A 19796-nucleotide genomic window follows, 5' to 3' on the forward strand; every position below is an offset into this window, starting at 1 on the left:
GGGGTCATCTGACCTGCTGGTCAGCCATGCTGTGAACAGAGTCCTCTTGGACCTTTGACCCTTGTAATAACGGACAAGAGCATTTGACTGTAGCCTTTAATGACTGCTGTGTCCAGGAAGTGGGTGCTTTATCATTTCCAATTGGATGTAACTGTCAGTTTCAGTGAGTGTATGGAGGCAAATGTACCGTAAGGGAGGAAGACAGCATCTTAAATATGCCAATAAAGTATAAGTTCTTCAGGCCAGGCAATTACTTTTCAAAGTGGTTGCAAGGCTAGCAGCCAGGCATCAGCAAATGATCAGTGCCACGTTTTAAACATTGACATTTTAAGGTCCTGTGTTGGACATTCAGAGCATTAATACAGCAATAAATCACTATTTGCTATGTAAAGATATAGTAGAGTGATGGTGTCCTGAACAGAGAATGAAGTCACGTTACCTCTGTGTGTTAATCTAATCTCTTGTTGTGGCAAGCCGGTCCAGCTGCACATGGATGTTAGTGCATGTGTGTATCCTACTGCCTAGCTCACCGCCACCACTTCGCAGTGTGGTCATATGGGGTTTACCAATGATGCTGGGATGGTGTTGCCCTCCTGTTCCCCCTGGGTTAACACCATTAGCTCTGTCAGCCCTGCTGCTGTTGTTAAGCACTATTTATGGAGTTTGCATTGTTAGCTGCTAGCTACCGGCTCCACCATCTACATGTTGAGAACTGTGTGCAGACACCTCACACTCTCTGAATTTGCACAGAGCCCCTTTAAAGATATAAATGTGTAATAAACATATTTAACATGGATAATCACAGTAGAGGAAATAATGACAATTTTGTCAGTTGTCCCAAATATGAGTCATTTGTGATCTTGAGATGCAGCCCACGAGCTAAATCCTAAAACAGATCAAAGGCTCTGTTTATTTATCTATGAAAGAGAGTTCCTATGGGTCCTTGAAATCCGTAAAGGTTTGTGAATTTGGTTTTAAAAAAAACAAGGCCTTCAAGTTTTCAAAAATAGGCATAAATAGACATGGGTCATTGAGAGTGCTTGAATTTATATACTTCATACAGAAATAGAGTGTGAAGTTCATATATTTCTTTGCTAACGCTCGTAAAGGCGATGTTTCGTGTTCACACATTTAAGCATCTCTCTCTTATAAATTGTTTTCAGTGAGTTTTTGTAAAGCCTGCTCTCAAACTATGCTATGTTGGGTCCTTGAACTTGAGAGAATTGGGCCTGGAAAAACCGCGAAAAGTCCTTGAATTTGATACTTAAGAAGGTGTGGGAACCCTGATAAAAGCATTGAATTACAAGGCTTCTATCTTAATTAACCAGCACTACTTACTGACAAAATGAATACCCATACAATAAAACCACAGGTAGATGTAGATGATATTTGTGATGCTAACTCAAAGAGAGCAAGAACGCACAGCTGGGACCAGTGTATTGATACTGTGGGGAAAAAAGCATGGTAACCATTTTAAATATCCAGAGTTGTTATGCATTGATAAATCGATACTTTAGACAACACTAACACAAGGCATGAGTAGCAGCAGTTACACCACACAGAGCGGTTGATACTCACCCATTTATGTGCTGCCTGTTGAGCCCTGAACGTCACAGTAGAAATACTATATAGAGATGTATTGGAGATTCATAGTATTACTCCTTCTCCTTCAAAATCTATAATAAGACTGTGTCAAACTATCCCTTTATGAATTCAGTTCTTGAATGTGCACCCTTTATATTACTAGTGACATTACAGGAGAAGAATTTAACTGTTGCTGGTCTGTTTTCATCCTGACATGCTTGATTTACATGATCACTAGAACATTGTGAACACAGTTGAAATGATTGATCGGGTTGTTTAAGCCAGTCCGCCGCTGTCATAAAGTAGTCTTATCTATTACTGTTGTAACACGTGATTGACGTGAAGTTTTTTATCAAAGTTGACAAAGCTTTAAATAGTATCTGTAGAGCTGATAAGGTAGATTGAAGGGCTCCGTTTAGCATCCTCAACACATGGTGTATGTGTCCATTTGTGTGTGTGTGTGTGTGTGTGTGTGTGTGTGTGTGTGTGTGTGTAGCTACACATACATACACACACACACACACACACACACACTAGGATAATGACGCACAGATGTGTGTTAAGTAAATATAGGCAGCTCCTTTTTACGGAGCTCAAAGGGGGAGCAGGAGAAATGATGGGGTATTAACAGGAAGTTCCAATTTGTAGGTCAGAGTATAATAACAACCTTTGAGTGAGCAAATTGAAAATGAACCCATTGAGAATTGAGTCGTGTGCAGCTGAACACTCACTCGGGGGCCGCAGTTCCTGCTGAGGAGAAAAAGAGGAAAGAGAAACAGAAAAACACTTATCTGGAGCTGAATGAGAAGAGCTCACCAGCTCTGGAGATACCGTAACTCTCTCATGCCTCATCTCTCAACCTCAAGTGAAATTACATTTGGTCAGCTTTAGGGTCTACATTCGGTTTGGATTTTTATTTATATATAAAAGGTCATTTTCTTGATTTATACTTGGTAAAGAGAGTGATTTTCCTAAACATTAACATAAATATAAATATAAAATTTATATTCACTTGTAATTCATAAATGTATTTTCTGAAATCCTCCCACATTTCTTGCTTGTTCATTTTTTCAGTATAAAGTAATTGAGTAAATGCCAGAATACTGTGCAATCTGTGGGTTAAATGCACTACACCTCCCTCCTACATGCTTGTATTGTAGTACTCAGGCCTTTGAAGTTTCACTGGGACCTTAAAGGAATACTCAACACCCCAAATAATCATTTGAATATCAGTTACTCACACCATGTTATGTTTAATGCATAAAGAAAACTTTCCCATGCCTCCATGGTGAACAAAGAATTCAAAAACTGGGAAACTTTTTGATGAATTAAAGTCATAGGCAATTGCCTTTAACATTAAAACTATATCAAAACATCAGTTTACAGACTCTTGCAGCTGGATAAATGAAACTTGGACTATACTGCACAAGTTGTGTGAAAGTTTGTAAATAGAAGTTGTGACAGAGTTTTGCTGTTGTTACATGTACATGCTCTTCACCAATCTAGTCAGTGTAAAATTGGCAAAATTCATCACCCTGCTAGTTTGTATTAAAGTTGGAGTATAAATGTAATTCTTCAGGGGCCAAAATGTCGAGCTGTATGGTCTGAGCAGTTATTTTCATATGTTTTCCCCAGGTTGAGCTGGTGCGGTGGACAGAGAGTGTTGGCCTGACCCTGGTGAACAGAGACCTGAACTCACTGCAGCTGAAGACTCCTTCTGGACAGATTCTCTCCTTCCACATCCTGCAGATCTTCCCCTTCACCTCCGAGAGCAAAAGGATGGGCATCATCGTGAGGGTGTGGGACTCATAACAATATGATGTGTGGATGCTCCTTCCTGTGGGGTGTTTTTGTTTCTAAATCATGTGTTTTACGTCTGTTTGTGACTGTCTCTTCAGACATTAGATTTACAGGACTTATATGTTATTCACATTTGAGGTTTTACCTTAAATGCCTTAGAGAAACCAGACTTCTATATTGTAGGTCTTTTGTTTTTTTGTGTGTCCTCTTGCATCTTTTGAACTGCACAGAAACTTGCAGCTGAATTGGGATAGAGATATAGTTCTGCTGTTTTAGTTGTACACTGAGAGTGTACTAATTGTCATTTGTAATTTGATTCAGGAGGAGTCCACAGGTGACATAACTTTCTACATGAAGGGTGCTGATGTTGCCATGGCGAGCATCGTCCAGTATAACGACTGGTTGGAAGAAGAGGTAAAGGCTTTAGCAATGATGCAAATCCATACTTCATACTAATGGTGCATTCTTCTCAAGACTTTAGGTTGTACTCACTTGGAAGTGTTCGAACATTGGTTATTTTCACAACTAGCACTGAAGTCACATCATTTAAAAAGCCTAAATTAGCTACCTATGCTGCGTTACGTATGTGGAGTGGTTTGTTTAAAAGGGACAGATAGAAACGCGACCATTTTTTAACACTTACGGTTTGTCGCGTCAGTTTTATATATAGAGAGTGGCGAATTATTACAAAAGTTATCTCAGGGTACCTTTCATATAGAGCAATTCTGGACTGTACTCTTGATTTATAGAGACCCAAAAAATTGTCACCAAGAGCAAGCACACTGGCTACAGTGGCAAAGAAAAACTTTCTTTTAAGATGCAGAAACCTCAAGCAGACCCAGATTCTAAGCGGGTGGCCAGTTTGGTTCAAAGTGAGAGAGGGGACAGAGACACAGAGATGCACAGCAGCAACAGTAACAGTAGTTATTAGCTGGTTTCGGACTACACTGTCTCATTTTAAGTCAGTTCCTGAAATGATCAAGAGAGCAAAATATGGATCCTATGTCTGTTTTTATGCATCTCTTCCCCTGTGACCCATTTCAAGACAGTCACGCCTCATATAGAGTGTGATGAGCATGACAGGACTTACGGACACATACCCCCTTCCACATGATATCTACATCAGCTTGCTTTAAAAAGAAAACAAAAAATGATACATTCATACAATCATTTTTCTCAAAATATGATCATTTTAAACCTGATGTTTGACAATTTGCATCTGGCAACGCTAATTGTTACTGTCAGAAATTCTTTATCTCAGACTGAATTACAATGCCGATATTGGTCACTCGGTCGCTTGTAATCACGTAGCGTAATTATGATGTGACGTAAACGAGGCAGGAAAATGTGACAAAATAAAGAATACTCAAACCAGACAATGTGCACATTAAAAACCCAGATTTTGTGTGTGCTGTTAATGTCCAGCACCCTCTCATAAACAGGACATTCATGGAGAGACCAACGGGCCGTGCCTACACCAGTGTGGTGGTCGAAGGTCTTGTGTGCATATGTTCATAATTATATTGGCATTATTGAGTCATTTAGCACTGGGGGCAGCGTTTGATTTAATTAGTGACCTACATAAAGTTGAAGTAATTACAGTATGTCATATTCTTGAACAATGGTGCTAATGATGTCCTGTTGGCTGTAATATCCCGCTGTCAAAGCAGCCGGCGCTGCGGTTACACTGCTTGTCAATAACCAATCAACAGGACAGATTTGCCCCATTGGTGTTTCATATCAAAAATAAACCGCCATCCATCCCTTTGTTTTACTGTGTCCTCTGAACTTCACCAGAGGCTATGTTATTCACTATTGATTTCTTTGGTGTTGGTAACAATATGCTGCTATTGACGGTACTGTACATGGTGTACTTATACAGCAGCTGCTCTGATAGAACAGATGATCTGCCCTATGTTTGATATATACTTATCTTCAAGAAATGACATAACTGAACATTCACAAACATTTATTTTGAATAACCACAATCTCTAAATTCAACCATAAAAATAAATCTTTAGAGCTGCAGTGGAAAATCCTTCTGAAAATCTTAGAAAAACTGCGTGTATATCTGTTGATTAACATCCTCCTCTCCTTCCTATTAGTGTGGGAACATGGCCAGAGAAGGCCTGAGGACACTGGTGGTGGCCAAGAAGTCTCTTTCTGAGGAGCAGTATCAGGACTTTGAGGTATGGATGGACACTACTGTCTTTTAAAGGTTGAACAACTCTATTCAGTATTTACTCTTTGTCTGGTTTACATCTCAGTTGCCTGGTCTGTTGCAGCCCGTTTACCCTAATATTTCCTCCTCCTTTTGTCTCCCCCTGCCACCTCCCTGTATGTGCAGAGCCGCTACAACCAGGCGAAGCTGAGCATCCATGACCGAGGCCTGAAGGTTGCAGCAGTGGTAGAGAGCTTAGAGAGGGAGATGGAGCTTCTGTGCCTGACTGGTGTAGAAGACCAGCTACAAGCAGACGTCAGGCCCACACTGGAGCTGCTCAGGAACGCTGGCATCAAGGTGAGCAAGGAAAAAAAGCATTACTACCAGGTTAATGCTGATAAAGTGCTCACCTCAGCAGTCTGTCGGGGTTGTAATAAGATACACAAAAAGCAGGCAAATGCTGGTCTTCTACTGGAAACCAGTTGTGTCTATGCATCCATTTAAACCAGACTGTGAGATCCCCAGTCTTTGTAAAGTCTTACAGAGTGTGACTAAAAACTCACATTGATATTAGATGTTAGAAGGTGTGTGAGAGTTTTCAAGTTGTTTCAAAGTCTTCTAGTGTATAGTAGGCATAATTTGTACATTTTCTTGAGTAAAATTAAAATTACTCTGACAGAGTGTCATGTACTTCATAGCGATGATGTTTTGCCTGTTAATGAAACATCTTCACTTCACACTTGCTGTAATCTCGTTCTCTCCTCAGATCTGGATGCTGACAGGGGACAAGCTTGAGACAGCTACATGCATCGCGAAAAGCTCCCACTTAGTCTCCAGAAACCAGGACATTCATGTTTTCAGACCGGTACGCTGTTTTACCTTACCCTCTTTCCCGTGCTTTGTAACAATCATAATGTGCCTACGTAATGGGAGCCTAACTGCCTGATAGCTAATTGTATTGTGTGGCTCTCGAGCAGGTCTCAAGCAGAGGAGAGGCCCATCTGGAGCTCAACGCCTTCAGAAGGAAACATGACTGTGCTCTGGTCATCTCTGGAGACTCCTTAGAGGTACTACAGCACAGCACAGCACACAGTGACATTTCATTGCGCAGCAGATGATGCTTAGGATGCAGCCAAAACAGGCGATGAGAGAATAAAAAGTACTTCTCAGCCAAGACTAATACTTTGGAGTTCAAACAAAGCCTTGAGGATTTGAAGAGGAAAACAAAACACTAAAACATATTGGTCACTTTTTTTAGGAGGCAAAACAATTGAAACTTTTAATGAAAATTTGTAACAACTAACAGCTTGTTGGAAGAGAAACACATCAGTGTTTTCACCTGCATGGCGTACAAGATAATTTGATTAATGTAATGAAAGAAATCATGTAAATTGATCTGGAGCTTTTAGTGTCTAGTAAACTTGTGTATCTCCATCTCTGTTGTGTTGCAGGTGTGCTTGCGGTATTACGAGCATGAGTTTGTAGAGCTGGCATGTCAGTGTCCGGCGGTGGTCTGTTGTCGCTGCTCCCCAACTCAGAAGGCCCAGATAGTCATGCTCCTCCAGCAGCACACAGCCAACAGAACCTGTGCCATAGGTGAGTGCTGACAGACAGGGGAGGTGTGTCTGTGTAGATTTAGCTACGTTTAAGGGGAGAAAAATGTTAAACAGTGTGTAAAACAATCTGTTGGAAAGATGAATTATGCTAGCAGGCCAGTGGATTGTAGATAGATATTGTAGATAGATAGATAGACAGTAATATTAAATATTGCTCTTTTTATCCACCAGATGGCAGTCAAAGCTCACCTAGAGAGGCACCCAGCAAAGTCTGCTATGTTTCTAACCCCAATCATACAATGTAAAAAATGTAAAGCTTATTTTAGAATGTGTATATCGTTCCATTTTGTGTCAGGTGATGGAGGAAATGATGTCAGTATGATCCAGGCTGCAGACTGTGGTATTGGGATTGAAGGAAAGGTAATGTCCTCCATATGTTACATTAACAGTAACAACAGAACATTTCATAAAGACTTTTAGAATTCAGTGAGAGATTTTTCTGATAATCTTGAATAAACATGTTAAAAGCTCTTTTTTGAAGTTTTAAATCACACTGTAGCATTCCAGTAGTGTTCCTCAAGTATTCAAATCCGAAACTTCAAAATTTGGTCAAACAATGTGTTATCGCCTCAAAATGCTATTTTCCCAAGCCCTTCTAAAAACTTTTTCACACATAATCCAACATTGGTTTCTGCACAGTGAAGTTGTTACATATAAACCCACAGCATGTGCTGCTACAGATGCCATGTTAATTTGGTTCCAATTTGGAGTCAGCGGTAGACTAGCAACTCCTGTGTGCTGTGAGGTAAAATGAAATTAAATGTATCTATGGTCCCTTCAAAGCCACTGACAAAAACAATAGGTTAACCTAAACTGGTCTACTACTGTCCGATCAGTAGTTTGTTTGTGTTATTGTGTGACTTTGGTGAATCCAAACTAACCCTTTAAAAAACCATTATAACACATGATGAATTCAACATAGCCTGGGATGAATAATTGATATATGGATGGTCATTAGGGGTGATGAAGTATTCTGTTAAGTAGTAAAACTATCAGTATTCATAGGTCTACATTTTCAGTGGTGATATCTTTCCCTGAAGGCCGTACCTCTTACTAAACTGTCAAGAACTTTAGCAGCACACAAACAACAGTTCACAGCATTAAGAGAAGTGTCTTGTGATAACTTACAGCGCTCATGCTTCTACATACTGTATCTGCCTTTATTTTCAGTTTTGTGATTTGTATCAGGTTTTGTAGAAGCAGACGTTACTGTGTACTTAAATTCAACTCAGCAATGGCATCTTCATTCTTGTGTGTAAACAGGAGGGGAAGCAGGCGTCTCTGGCTGCAGACTTCTCCATCACTCAGTTTAAGCACATCGGTCGTCTGCTCATGGTTCACGGCAGGAACAGCTACAAGCGCTCTGCAGCGTTGGGTCAGTTTGTCATGCACAGAGGCATGATCATCTCCACCATGCAGGTACAAAAATCATTAAATCATTGACAGGGCCCTGGGGACGGGAGGGGCTTGGGGATTGGACTAGTGTGGGATAGCGTGAACGCAGAAGGCCTAGTCCCTGTTTGGCCCATCTCCTAGTAGAAAGCTGCTCCTTAGTTGCAGTTGAGCAGACCCCTCCTGGATGGTTGGGGACTGTCCTGAAGGAAGTGTGATCTGCAACAGGCCATCCTCCTACAGGTATGGAGCCAGCCTCGAGGAAGCAGGGAAAAGAAGTGGAAAAAGGGCTAAAAATTAGGGGAAATGAAAAAAGGAGAAAAAAATAGTGGTGATAAAACAACCAAACAAAAATAAGAATATAGAAATGCATGTAGTTCTGCTGTGGCCCGTGTGTCACCTCAAGTTTGGGGAATTTTAAATGATTTTTTATGGCTTTCATTGTCATGTTTGTTAATGTTTTGTTCTTAATGTCTGTTTAAAATGAATAGTTTTTTTTTTTTTTTGTTTTCTGTCCTCAGGCTGTCTTCTCTTCTGTATTTTACTTTGCCTCTGTGCCATTGTACCAGGGTTTCCTCATGGTTGGGTATGTACCTGCTCTAAATGTGTTTATGTGGTTAAAAATGATTTATTGTTCTAATTTTATCCACTACCTCACTTTGCTCACAGAATGATGGAACAAGGCCAATCATTGTCTGACTTCTTTATTAAAACAATAGTTTGTTTTGCTGCCTCCAGAACTCTGTCACCTATAGTATTAACTGCCAGTAGCTCCTGGGCACCCCAATTCAACCAGGAACAAAATCTTTGAGATCGCCACTACAAGATCCTTTGGACAACTGAGATATTAAAAAAAAGGCTAGCAGCAGCAACATAGCACAGAATTGAGGGTTTATTTGATAAAGTGAACGTGTAGTTTGGTGCCCATCCTCTCCATTAAAACACCACTTTGTTCTGTGCAGCTATGCCACCATCTACACCATGTTCCCAGTGTTCTCTTTGGTTCTGGACCAAGATGTGAAGCCAGAGATGGCTCTTCTCTACCCAGAGCTGTATAAAGACCTCACCAAGGTACAGTTCCCGTTTTTTAAAATGTACAAATTTGACAAAATAAATTCACTTTATCTGCATTTTCTTCCCTTCAGAACTTTTATTAGGAGGTCACTATCATGTAAACATACAGTTGCACTCATGGGTGATGTTTGTTTCTTTCAGGGGCGTTCATTATCTTTCAAGACTTTCCTCATCTGGGTTTTGATCAGTGTGTATCAGGGTAAGGTGCCCAATCTCATTCTTAAAGTTACTTTCTACTCTCACTCTCTGGCAGATGAATACATTAGATTCATAAAAATAACCCTGATGTTTTAACAGAACTACCTGAGACATGACAGTGTCTCTAAAGATTGACCAGACTGGTATTGTAGACTGTCACAGCAACTCCTCAGCCACCATTTCATCTTTGCTACTGTGTCTTAATACCAGGATCTTTGGGCCCCTTCAAACTCTCAGACAGTCAGTTTCTCAGTATCTTAGGTTTCCAACCGCCATCCGCTTTTACATGCAGGCTTTTGTCTGTCCAGTAAATCGATATTTCTGTAATCGCTAAGCCATGCAGCGTGTGAGAAAGATCTATGTTCCTGCTCAAGCGTGACTTCCTGACAGCTCGAGGTTTTTAATTAAAGGCCAATACCAGGTCTGTGGAGAAAAAAAAAAAAGAAAAGAAAAACGTGAAGACAATATGAGAGCATGACAGCAGAGGGGGAAAATATTGGGCACCAATCTTTCTTAATTTATTACAGAGTTTGACTCGCTGGAATGTGTGCTGTATGAAGACTGTATGAAAAAGCAATTAGGTGTGCAGTTATAGGCTATTAAGCTCAATTTGTGTTGTGTTATGATAAAATGAAGGGCTATCAAGATACAGTAGGCGCCCTAAGATGAGTGAGTGTCTGGACACATAAAGATGTTAATCAGACGGAGACACACTGGAGCACATTTTACTCTCTTAAATAACAATATCAAATCAGTCCTCATCTCCAGACACATTAATCCTTAACTCGGTGTCCCAGTCAGATGATTGTGGAGCAGACCTTTGAAAAAATGTTAAGAAAGAAAGAATGCATGAAGAAAAATGGTCCCGCAGGAAAGAATTCAAACAAGTATACAACCCACTTTTTATCATCTCTTTAAACAACTGTGATGTCATGCAGTCGATTTGTTTCCTTTGGTGCCACCAGGTGGCATCCTCATGTACGGCGCGCTGGTGCTGTTTGAGTCAGAGTTTGTGCACGTGGTCGCCATCTCCTTCACAGCACTCATCCTGACCGAGCTGCTGATGGTGGCGCTGACGATTCGCACCTGGCACTGGCTCATGGTGGTGGCCGAGTTCTTCAGCCTGGGCTGCTACCTGGCCTCGCTCGCCTTCCTCAACGAATACTTTGGTAGGTATCCATTTATCTGGTTCTTTTATATTGAGCTTGTGTCTTTGGAAACTTCAGAAATTAAAAGAAAAGCTTAATTTTTTGATGCAAAGATGCTTTTATGAAATTAGTTTAGCAAAGTTTTATGTGCCCAAGTTTGATGAAAACTGCGACCTCTAAAAGACTTAAAGGTATACTATGCAGGAATTGCCAGTTACAGTATTGCCAGCAAAAGTGAAAGCCTACCCCAGATTAACTCTATTTGGCATCTCTCTTTGCTCTCTTTTTGTGCTGTGTCCATGATTTTTGTGGCTTCCTGTTGAATGCACCCTTTTTATGGTCACTACCTTTTGATAAAGTCCTGACCTCACCAGAGTGCTGTGCCCACGAATGTCCCAAACACAGGCAGAAAATACAGACAGAGGGCAGATAAATACACCATAGGTTATAAGTGTTGATGAAGAGGCATTAGCTTTGTAAGAATATACACATCGTCCATCCATTTTCATCCACTTATTTGGGGCCGGGTCGTGAGGCAACAGGCCAAGCAAATCATTTCAGACGTCTCTTTGCCCAGCACATTTTCCAGCTCCTTCTCCGGAGGTGTTCCAAGGCCAGATTAGATATATTATCCCTGTAGGGTGTTCTCCTACCAGTTAGACGAGCCTGTAAAATCCTCTGACAGGAGGTACCCAGGAGGCATCCTGATCAGATGCCAGAACCACCTCAATTGGCCCCTTTCAAAATGAAGGAGCAGCGGCTCTACTGCGAGCTCCCTCCGTATGTCTGAGCTCCTCACCCTATCTCTAAGGCCCAGACACCCTCAGGAGGAAACTCTTTCGGCTGCTTGTATCTGCAATATCATTGTTTTGGTCACTACCCAAAGCCCATGACCATAGGTGAGGGTCAGAACGTAGATTGACCGATAATAAGAGATCTTTGCTTCCATCTTGCTCCTTACCTTCTTTCAGTGCAGTGCCCTCATCACTGTAGATGCCATGCCAAACTGCCTGTCCATTCTCACACTCCATTTTACCCTTACTTGTGAACAAAAACTTGAAAAAGCAGTCACTCACTCCCCCAAGTGAGTGAGCTACTGTCTATACATTGCTCTTTCAGGAAAATTCTCCATAGTATACCTTTAAATCAGAAATAAATATGAGGTAGTTGGCACAACAGCAGTTAATCTATGTTTTGTTATTGTTAAATCTCCTGATTATTTTCTGAAATAATCGATTCTGTGTTGTTTTTTTTTGTCTGAAATGTCACAAAATAGAGTGAAATACTCATTTTAATGTCCCAGGACCCAAGCTGCAGCAGTCAGATTTCTTGTTCTGTCTAACAAGCCATCTAAAAAGTGGAGTTTCCTATCACGTGACAAAGAAAAGAAGCAAATTCTCACATTTGAAAAGTCAAAATACTTATCGACTATAAAGACTAATCGTTTCAGATATTATTCTATAAAGAACACATCTATGACTCACTTCCAGTGAGCTGTCTGTACAGGAGAAGAATAACTTTACTTTCTGGTTTGGTAAGTCCAGTATTGAGTGGACTTAGCACTTGAAGGGGCCACAGTCCTCTTTACTGCACCTGCTTTGTGCTGATTTTGATGTAACACTACCTGACACCCAAGTGTTGTGCAGTAGTTCAGCCCTCAGCTCTGTGCTTTAACTGCTCCCCCTCTCCTCTCTCACTTTGTCTCTCTCTGTTTCTCTGTTCACTGCTAACCTTTGTCCTGCACTCACTTTATTTCTGCTGCGTTTCTTTTGCTTCTGTATGTTGGCAACAGGCATAGGCAGGGTGTCCTTTGGAGCTTTCCTTGGTAGGTGTGCAGCCTGTGAACTCATCTCCTCATTTCCCTCATCCGCCTCTCTACATTTATGTCTGTATGTTCCAGTGATGTTGTACTCTGTCATCTTTTTGTTTGATTTGAATCAAGGTTTCTTTATGTCATGTGCACTGCAGATGTTTGTTATCTTGTGTTTTTTGTGTCATTCCACTGTTAGGTTTTCATTATTAGTGCTGTGACAAATACACAAACTCCAACATGTTGTGATTGGATCCAGCACATCAAGACCAACATCTGATGATGACTTTCTAAGCTGTTTCTCAACTGTTCATGCTGCTTTTATCTCCTCAAGTGACTCTTTCATCACTTGATTTAATGCCAATTTTCCGACGTTAAGATGTGTATTAAAGCTGTTTTTCTTCTGCTTCTTCTCTCAGACTTGTCGTTCATCACGACTTGGCCTTTCCTGTGGAAGGTGTCTGCCATCACGCTGGTCAGCTGTCTTCCTCTCTACATAATCAAATACCTGAAGCGCAAGTTTTCCCCACCGAGCTACTCCAAACTATCCTCATGAGCCAAACTTGGATTACTCGTGTTTGTTTCGTAGTTTTCGTGCTTCTCTGAGCTTTGTTTTTTCAGCACTTTTTCCTTACTCACTGATCCTCAGTGACGGACAGGTAAGAAACCACTGGAACAATCGAAAATGTTCTTTGGATTATGTCACTGAGATTTTGGATTACTTGAAAAAAAAACGGAGCACATAAGAAAAAAGACTAAAAGGACAGAGTCACCAAAAGAAGGGCAAAATGGTGTAAGTGACTGCACTTCAAACTTGACTCAAAAAGGGTCAATCTGCCTTCTTTTGTTTTTAAGCATTTACAACAAATCAGCTTCAAATGTCATTTTATACAGTTCTGATGCATTTCTTTAAATGTTTAAATTTTTATATGTGGAGTTCAGAATTTTTTTAAGTGTTATTTTTTATTCCAGGTATTAATTACAGTCGCTGGCCTGCATCTTTCAACAGTGTTGAGTTGCTGTAAGGGATTTAAAAAATTAAAAAAAAGATCTTTTATTTTAATGTTTTTGTATGTTACTGTAAATAAAGCCTTTACATGCAGCTTTGATCACTGCTGCTGTCAATGTGAAACCTCACTGCATTTAAAGAGACAGTTCACCCCAAAATACATTTTTTTTAAAAAAAATGCACATTTTCCCCTCTTACCTGTCACCTGCTCTTTATTAATCCATATTGTTTTGGTGAGGGCTGCAGAGTGTTGCAGATATCAGCCGTAGAGATGTCTGCCTTCTCTCCAAAATAATAGAACTAGATGGCACTCAGCTTGTGGTGCTCTTAGTGTCAAAACAATACATATAAAAAACTCAACAGTGATGTCTCTTTCCAGAAATAATGACCTGGTTACTTAAGATAAAACACAGACCTTGTTGTGAGCAGTTTCTTGTAGGAACTATTTTCTTTCTACCAAACTACACCGACCTACTGAATCACTGCACAGAAGGAAGTGTGCATCTACTCATGGAAAACTATGGCGGCATAGTGTGTGATTTTAAACAGTATGAGAGGCGTGACATGTAAATTCACAGCATCAGCCTCTAGTGTGATGTGTAACACACATGGGCAGCACTTTATAAACAATAAGAATGGCATTAACATGGCAATAACAATCATCCTCCGTCTCTAATATGGCGGTTGACCTCATCCTGTGCTCGGAGCGGAAGGAGCTCCCAGACCTCATTGAATTCCCAGTTTGCTGATATTTGCAACTGCTGTACTTCTTTTTCAAGTTAGCTGTTATCCAAAACATCACACTTGTCTCTTCCATGGTTCCATCTTGTCAGCTGTCCCTTTTACACGGATGTCAATTCAGTGCTGTTACTGCCTATGCTGCTGGCTTAAAAGCAAGACAACTCTGTCCCCCCATTCCACAATCATACCTTTTATACAGAATGTTGAGACGCAAGATTTCCACCTTGAACAGGCAGTGTAAAGGGGGGTACTATTGGCATCCTCTTTGGCTGAGCTGTAGCATTAGCTGACTTAGTGATGCTAGGTGAGCTAGCAGTAGATGCATGCTTCCTTCTGTGCGAGGTTACAGTTGGCGGGTAATAAAAGACAGTAGTTCCTAGGGCAGATATCTCCCAACGCTCTGCAACTCACAACTAAACAGTCTTACAAATAGAACTACAAGTAAGAGGAGAAATATTTTGATTTTGAGGTGAACTGTCCTTTTTACTCTTCAAATAACATTTACGATGACATTCACAAAAAGAATGCTGGGACTTGCTTCAAACTGAATTTCCATGTGTTCGCTGCTTTACGTCCTGTCCATTATACAAGACAGTGAATGACATCATCAATCATCATCTTCGTAGTATAAAACCAGCACTCCATAGCATCAGTAAATGTTGTATCATCAGCATATTTGGCCTTGATTATACTGCACAACTTAACATTTATGATGTCTGTCAGTGGCCACCAGTCCTCTTGTCAGGACATGGCAGCTCGCTTTGTGCCTCATTATCATGTATGTCATCATGTATGTACCGAAGCTGCGTCTCATAGCATTGGATGTTTGATCTGAACTTACAGGAGCCTGAATCCTGCTGCTCTACATGGAGAACATTTTTCTGATGGTAAAACTACTTTAAAAGTCACAATGAAGGACCCTGAAACACTGATGGCTGTATTTATTTTTAGGCCTTTATTGACAGTATGAATCCCCTGGGCTTCAGTGTGACTTTGGCCTGTAGCGGACGTTGACATTCAGCTCTTTTTAAGGAGGAATGAGTTTTATCATTCACTCCATGTACTCCTAGTGCTGAGTATGTTTTGAGCACAGTCGAAGAAAGTGAAACTGATCCTTTAAATGTACAGTTCATTAAACAGGGTGTAGTCTAGCTATGTTTATTAGTCAGGTTGTCATTTCTTACTAAATTGAGTTTAACTCAGGTCGACTTAATATAGCTGTCGGCAACCGCACTGTAAAATGTAGCTACACTACAGGAAAAAAGGCAAATACAGGAAATGGCTATTTGGGTGCGACTGTGACACTTGGATGCAAATTGCATTTAGGTTTTAAATTTCTGATTTACATTCTTATAAAGAGCAGTTCCAAATGTTGATTCCCGTGTTTTATGTTGAGATCTTTGCTCTGTGCTCTATGTGATGTTGTAAAAACTTTTTCTGTCTCAGCAACTTGCTTTCCATGTCCTACAATTTCGATTTCTAACAGTATGTCTTGTTATTTATAATATTGTTATTGATTAATAAATAATAAAGAGACGACAGATGCCAAAAGTGCTTTTTTTTCTTCTCATAATGTTGACAGAATCAGATAATCAAGACAGTTGCTTTTATTCAGCATGAAGCTCATTATGTGGCCACTAGATGGGGATAGAGATTAAACTTGACTGAGGAAGATGCGGTTGAAGGTAAAGGATCACTGTAATATTTTTGACCACTTAGAGATATAACTCAGTTTACTCATGAAAATGCTGCTCTGCTGAGAATATAAGTACCACATATAAGGGGCTCATATGGAACATGAGATTTTAACATCCACAATGACCAGTGCTTTTCAGTGCAGTAATATGATTTAACAAATGTACATTAATAAACTCAACAAATCGTTGTGACCCAAGTTCTCAGCGCTCTAAATTAACATGTTTGTACGACAATTTAACAAGAAATAGATTGGGTACTTTGTAGATGCAACATTTTTTACCCAGAAAAAAAACATTATGTATTCAGTTTTATCAAATACTGCTTTTAACACATTTTAAGCCCTCAAAGTACTTGTGCGAAATAATATTGATACACTTGAGTATTGCATTATGTTTTGTGATACTGTATTGATTCTCAAAAACATTGTATTGATTTTTAAATGTTTACTTTTTTTTGGTTTTCCTTATTTGTTACCCAAAGAAACCTTCAAGCACTTTTATTTTATTTTATTACTGATACTAAATGGTAATCCTTTGCTGAGATTGCACAAAAAGTAGTTCTAAGATGATGGATATTATTGAGACTGTGAAAGCTACAAATGCAGATTTCACTGTTCTTATTGCATAAATAATACGCCCATGGTGTTGTGTTCTTCATACACTTTTTTTCTCTAAAATTAGATTTTAAAAAGGGCAATGTATCAACTTACAGTATTGCAATATACTGTACAGACCTGTAACCCCTATATTGTGATGTGTATCCTATTGCCAGATTCTTGCCAACACACAGCTCTACTTGTTACACACATTCACAGCTGTTACATAGCCAACTGTTGGTTATCTGAGTAATACCTTAAACTCCTGCCTCTGCTCAAAAATCTGTTATTCTTATTGTTACGTCCCTTGGATGTTTGAGCTTCACTGTGCAGAATGATGTATGTGCAGAGTTTGACATTAGAAGGCTGTTTTCACTTTCTCCATGCTCACCTTAAATCTTCAGTTAACACCTGGAAGCACCAGCTGACTTCTGTGACATCATAAGATTGGAAGCCAATCATGAGCCAGTCTGCAACTTGCACACGTATGATTGAAACTTGAAACCTGAGACAACTTGTGTCTGGCAGTTAAACTTTTAACACAGAAAATATTTGCAAATTGATAGATTCTAGATTTGTGGATTTGTCAAAGAAGGATAAGGAGTAGGTGTCGACATGTGGCAGCACACATTGGTACACTTTACAGCTGAAGGGCACGCGACTGGAGGCAGCTTTTGAGGTAAAGATGACCAATGCTGCACAGATGCCTATTATTTGTGCTATATACAGCTGCTCCAATTGAATAAATTGGGAAAAACAAAAGCCACTTGAAAATTAGTACATAACAGGGTGAAGTGTTAAAAGACAACAACAAAAAAAACAACAGTTAAAGCAAATGTGGGTCAAAAACCTCTATCTTAAGTCTGGAGGAGTGGAGGAAACTCATGTTAAGTTTAAGTGTTGCATCAAACATGTTTTGACTTGATATTGCCCTGCAGTTACAACATGCTGTGACAACTTTGTGTTTTGTAGTGACAACCCAGGTTTTAACGGCATTTCACAAGACCTCTAGGAACAGCTAAAAGTAGTAGCTAAAGTTAGCTAGCTGACCTGATGCCAGCAGTGCATCCATGTATATATTTGAACTGAAATGTAGAAAGACAATTAAACTCCAGCACATTTACTCACCCAGCCAAAAACAAAATGGCAGTAGTTCAGTGTTACTTTTGCTCTGAGTTCTTTGACCCAGTTGCACACAAGATGGTCCTAGTCTTCTAGACTGTGTGCTATCATATGGCTTGCCGAGCAGTAGGAGGTCTGGAGGACATTGATCGGTTGTGTCCACGTCAGGTTAATCAGTCAAGTTGTGGGAAAAATCGCTTTTCTACATTTTTGATAAATCACATCCAACATGAGTTTAAAATTATCTGACGATACCTGCTATCTTTAGATTCATCCAACCGTTTTATTCAATCACTTTCCTCTATTTCCAGTAGAGCACTTGTTGTAAACCAACCTGGAAGTTAGTGTCACCCTGGTCTCCTCTTCAAAAAGCCAGTGGGATTTTTCAATTGTCATTTTGAATTATTGGGAACTACTCATTTCTGAGTTTCACGACACATTCTGGGACCACTCTGGATTGATCACTTTCTGCCTTCAGTATCACGTCATAATATTCACATCATTAAAAAAACAAGCTAATTTTAACCTTTTAACCTTTTTTAGTGGAAAAAAAAAATCAAATTATCATTCAACTCAAAATATTTTGATATGTTTAAATAAAGAATATCTGAATGGGCTCTATAAAACAAATGTAAGGGAGAAGGAGTAGGTCTAATAAAAAAAAACAACATATTTATGTAAAAAAAAAAAAAACATGAGAAACACAAGTCAAAGTAGAGTTTGTGTCCTAATACCTATCTGTAGGGGATCTTTAAGTAATGGAACCTTACTGTATGTGAAGAGAGCTTAAAAACAGACATGCCTATATAGTAATTACAGATTGTGCTTTTAAATGCAAAAACTGTGGAGGAAGATTCAATGTATACACTCAAAGAAAAGATATGTTTTACTATGTAATCTAAGGCAGTCGCGGAGCAAACAGACAATGTGTTATCAATTTCTCCCCGCAGAGCAGGAAGTACTTTGTGGATGGAGGAGTGACCCAGTGATGAATGTGATGGTCCGCTGGCTTTAACATGTTAAGAAATGTTCTCTTTCATCTCCTCATGTTCACTTTGTAGCTGTGCTGTCCACGGGAGAGAAGTGCCGCACCATAGGTTGTATTTAACTGTTCCTACAGTGTGTGCGTCTATGGAAGATCATTGTGGTGTGTTTTCCAGAGCAGCTGCAGCTAATGTGCTGCATGAGGAGCTTTGATGGACCGGATAATGTTCATGTGACTAATGATTTATTGTACTAACAGAGAACAGTTTGTCTTTGTTGGAGCGATGTTCTTTTTGTGCAGTTTTTGTGTGTCAAGTTATGTTTTTTTCATTAAATGGTAAAGTGCTGAGATCAGGCTGGGTCTCCTCTTTATTTATATTGTAAAATTTAAAGGGAAAAAAAAAGGATAATTAGAAACAAAACTTTCAAAGTGGTTTATAAAATATGTAAAATACTCTCAATACTACAGCCAAGAAGATTAATGAATATGACTCTCATTAAAAGCCTCTAAAATAACAAACAACATTCAAAATGCAACACAGATTTAACACATTTGAGCTCTCTAGTCCATAATTTAGCACATACACACTGATTGGCATTTCCTGATCATTTAGTTAAGCCTACAGGAACATCTGGATTAGACTGCTCTGATGACCTGAAGTTGCTCATAGAGTCGAGCGTAAAAAGATAAATGTTTATGAGTCAGAGAAACTCCAGAAATGTACTTTTAAACCCCAGTCACCAGTAGAAACTGTTGGCATCATAATGAATAGAAAGGACATTGAACTGTTTGTTTTGGTCATTTCACTAGTACAAAAAAAAAGTCGGATGTTGCTAGTTGTTATGGTGACAACACATGTTAGT

The 19796-nt window shown here is 39.6% G+C and overlaps 1 protein-coding gene across 3 annotated transcripts in view; it reads left to right on the forward strand.

Annotated features, from left to right (window-relative positions):
- atp9b (ATPase phospholipid transporting 9B) overlaps nucleotides 1-16084 on the forward strand; it is a 56594-nt gene extending 40510 nt beyond the window's left edge. For 2 of the 3 annotated variants that reach the window (XM_033637100.2, XM_033637102.2), the window contains 15 exons: nucleotides 3220-3381; nucleotides 3706-3798; nucleotides 5490-5573; nucleotides 5732-5902; nucleotides 6312-6410; nucleotides 6523-6612; nucleotides 6997-7141; nucleotides 7457-7521; nucleotides 8425-8580; nucleotides 9075-9139; nucleotides 9516-9624; nucleotides 9769-9826; nucleotides 10791-10994; nucleotides 12766-12798; nucleotides 13203-16084. In XM_033637100.2, coding sequence (XP_033492991.2) covers nucleotides 3220-3381; nucleotides 3706-3798; nucleotides 5490-5573; nucleotides 5732-5902; nucleotides 6312-6410; nucleotides 6523-6612; nucleotides 6997-7141; nucleotides 7457-7521; nucleotides 8425-8580; nucleotides 9075-9139; nucleotides 9516-9624; nucleotides 9769-9826; nucleotides 10791-10994; nucleotides 12766-12798; nucleotides 13203-13339 — 1671 coding nt within the window. In that variant the 3' untranslated portion in view covers nucleotides 13340-16084. The remainder of the gene's footprint in view (nucleotides 1-3219; nucleotides 3382-3705; nucleotides 3799-5489; nucleotides 5574-5731; nucleotides 5903-6311; nucleotides 6411-6522; nucleotides 6613-6996; nucleotides 7142-7456; nucleotides 7522-8424; nucleotides 8581-9074; nucleotides 9140-9515; nucleotides 9625-9768; nucleotides 9827-10790; nucleotides 10995-12765; nucleotides 12799-13202) is intronic. The other variant, XM_033637101.2, reaches the window with a different exon arrangement.
- Nucleotides 16085-19796: the final 3712 nt, after the last annotated feature.

This window comes from Epinephelus lanceolatus, chromosome 16 (assembly GCF_041903045.1).
Source record: "Epinephelus lanceolatus isolate andai-2023 chromosome 16, ASM4190304v1, whole genome shotgun sequence".
Classification (NCBI taxonomy): Eukaryota; Metazoa; Chordata; class Actinopteri; order Perciformes; family Serranidae; genus Epinephelus; species Epinephelus lanceolatus.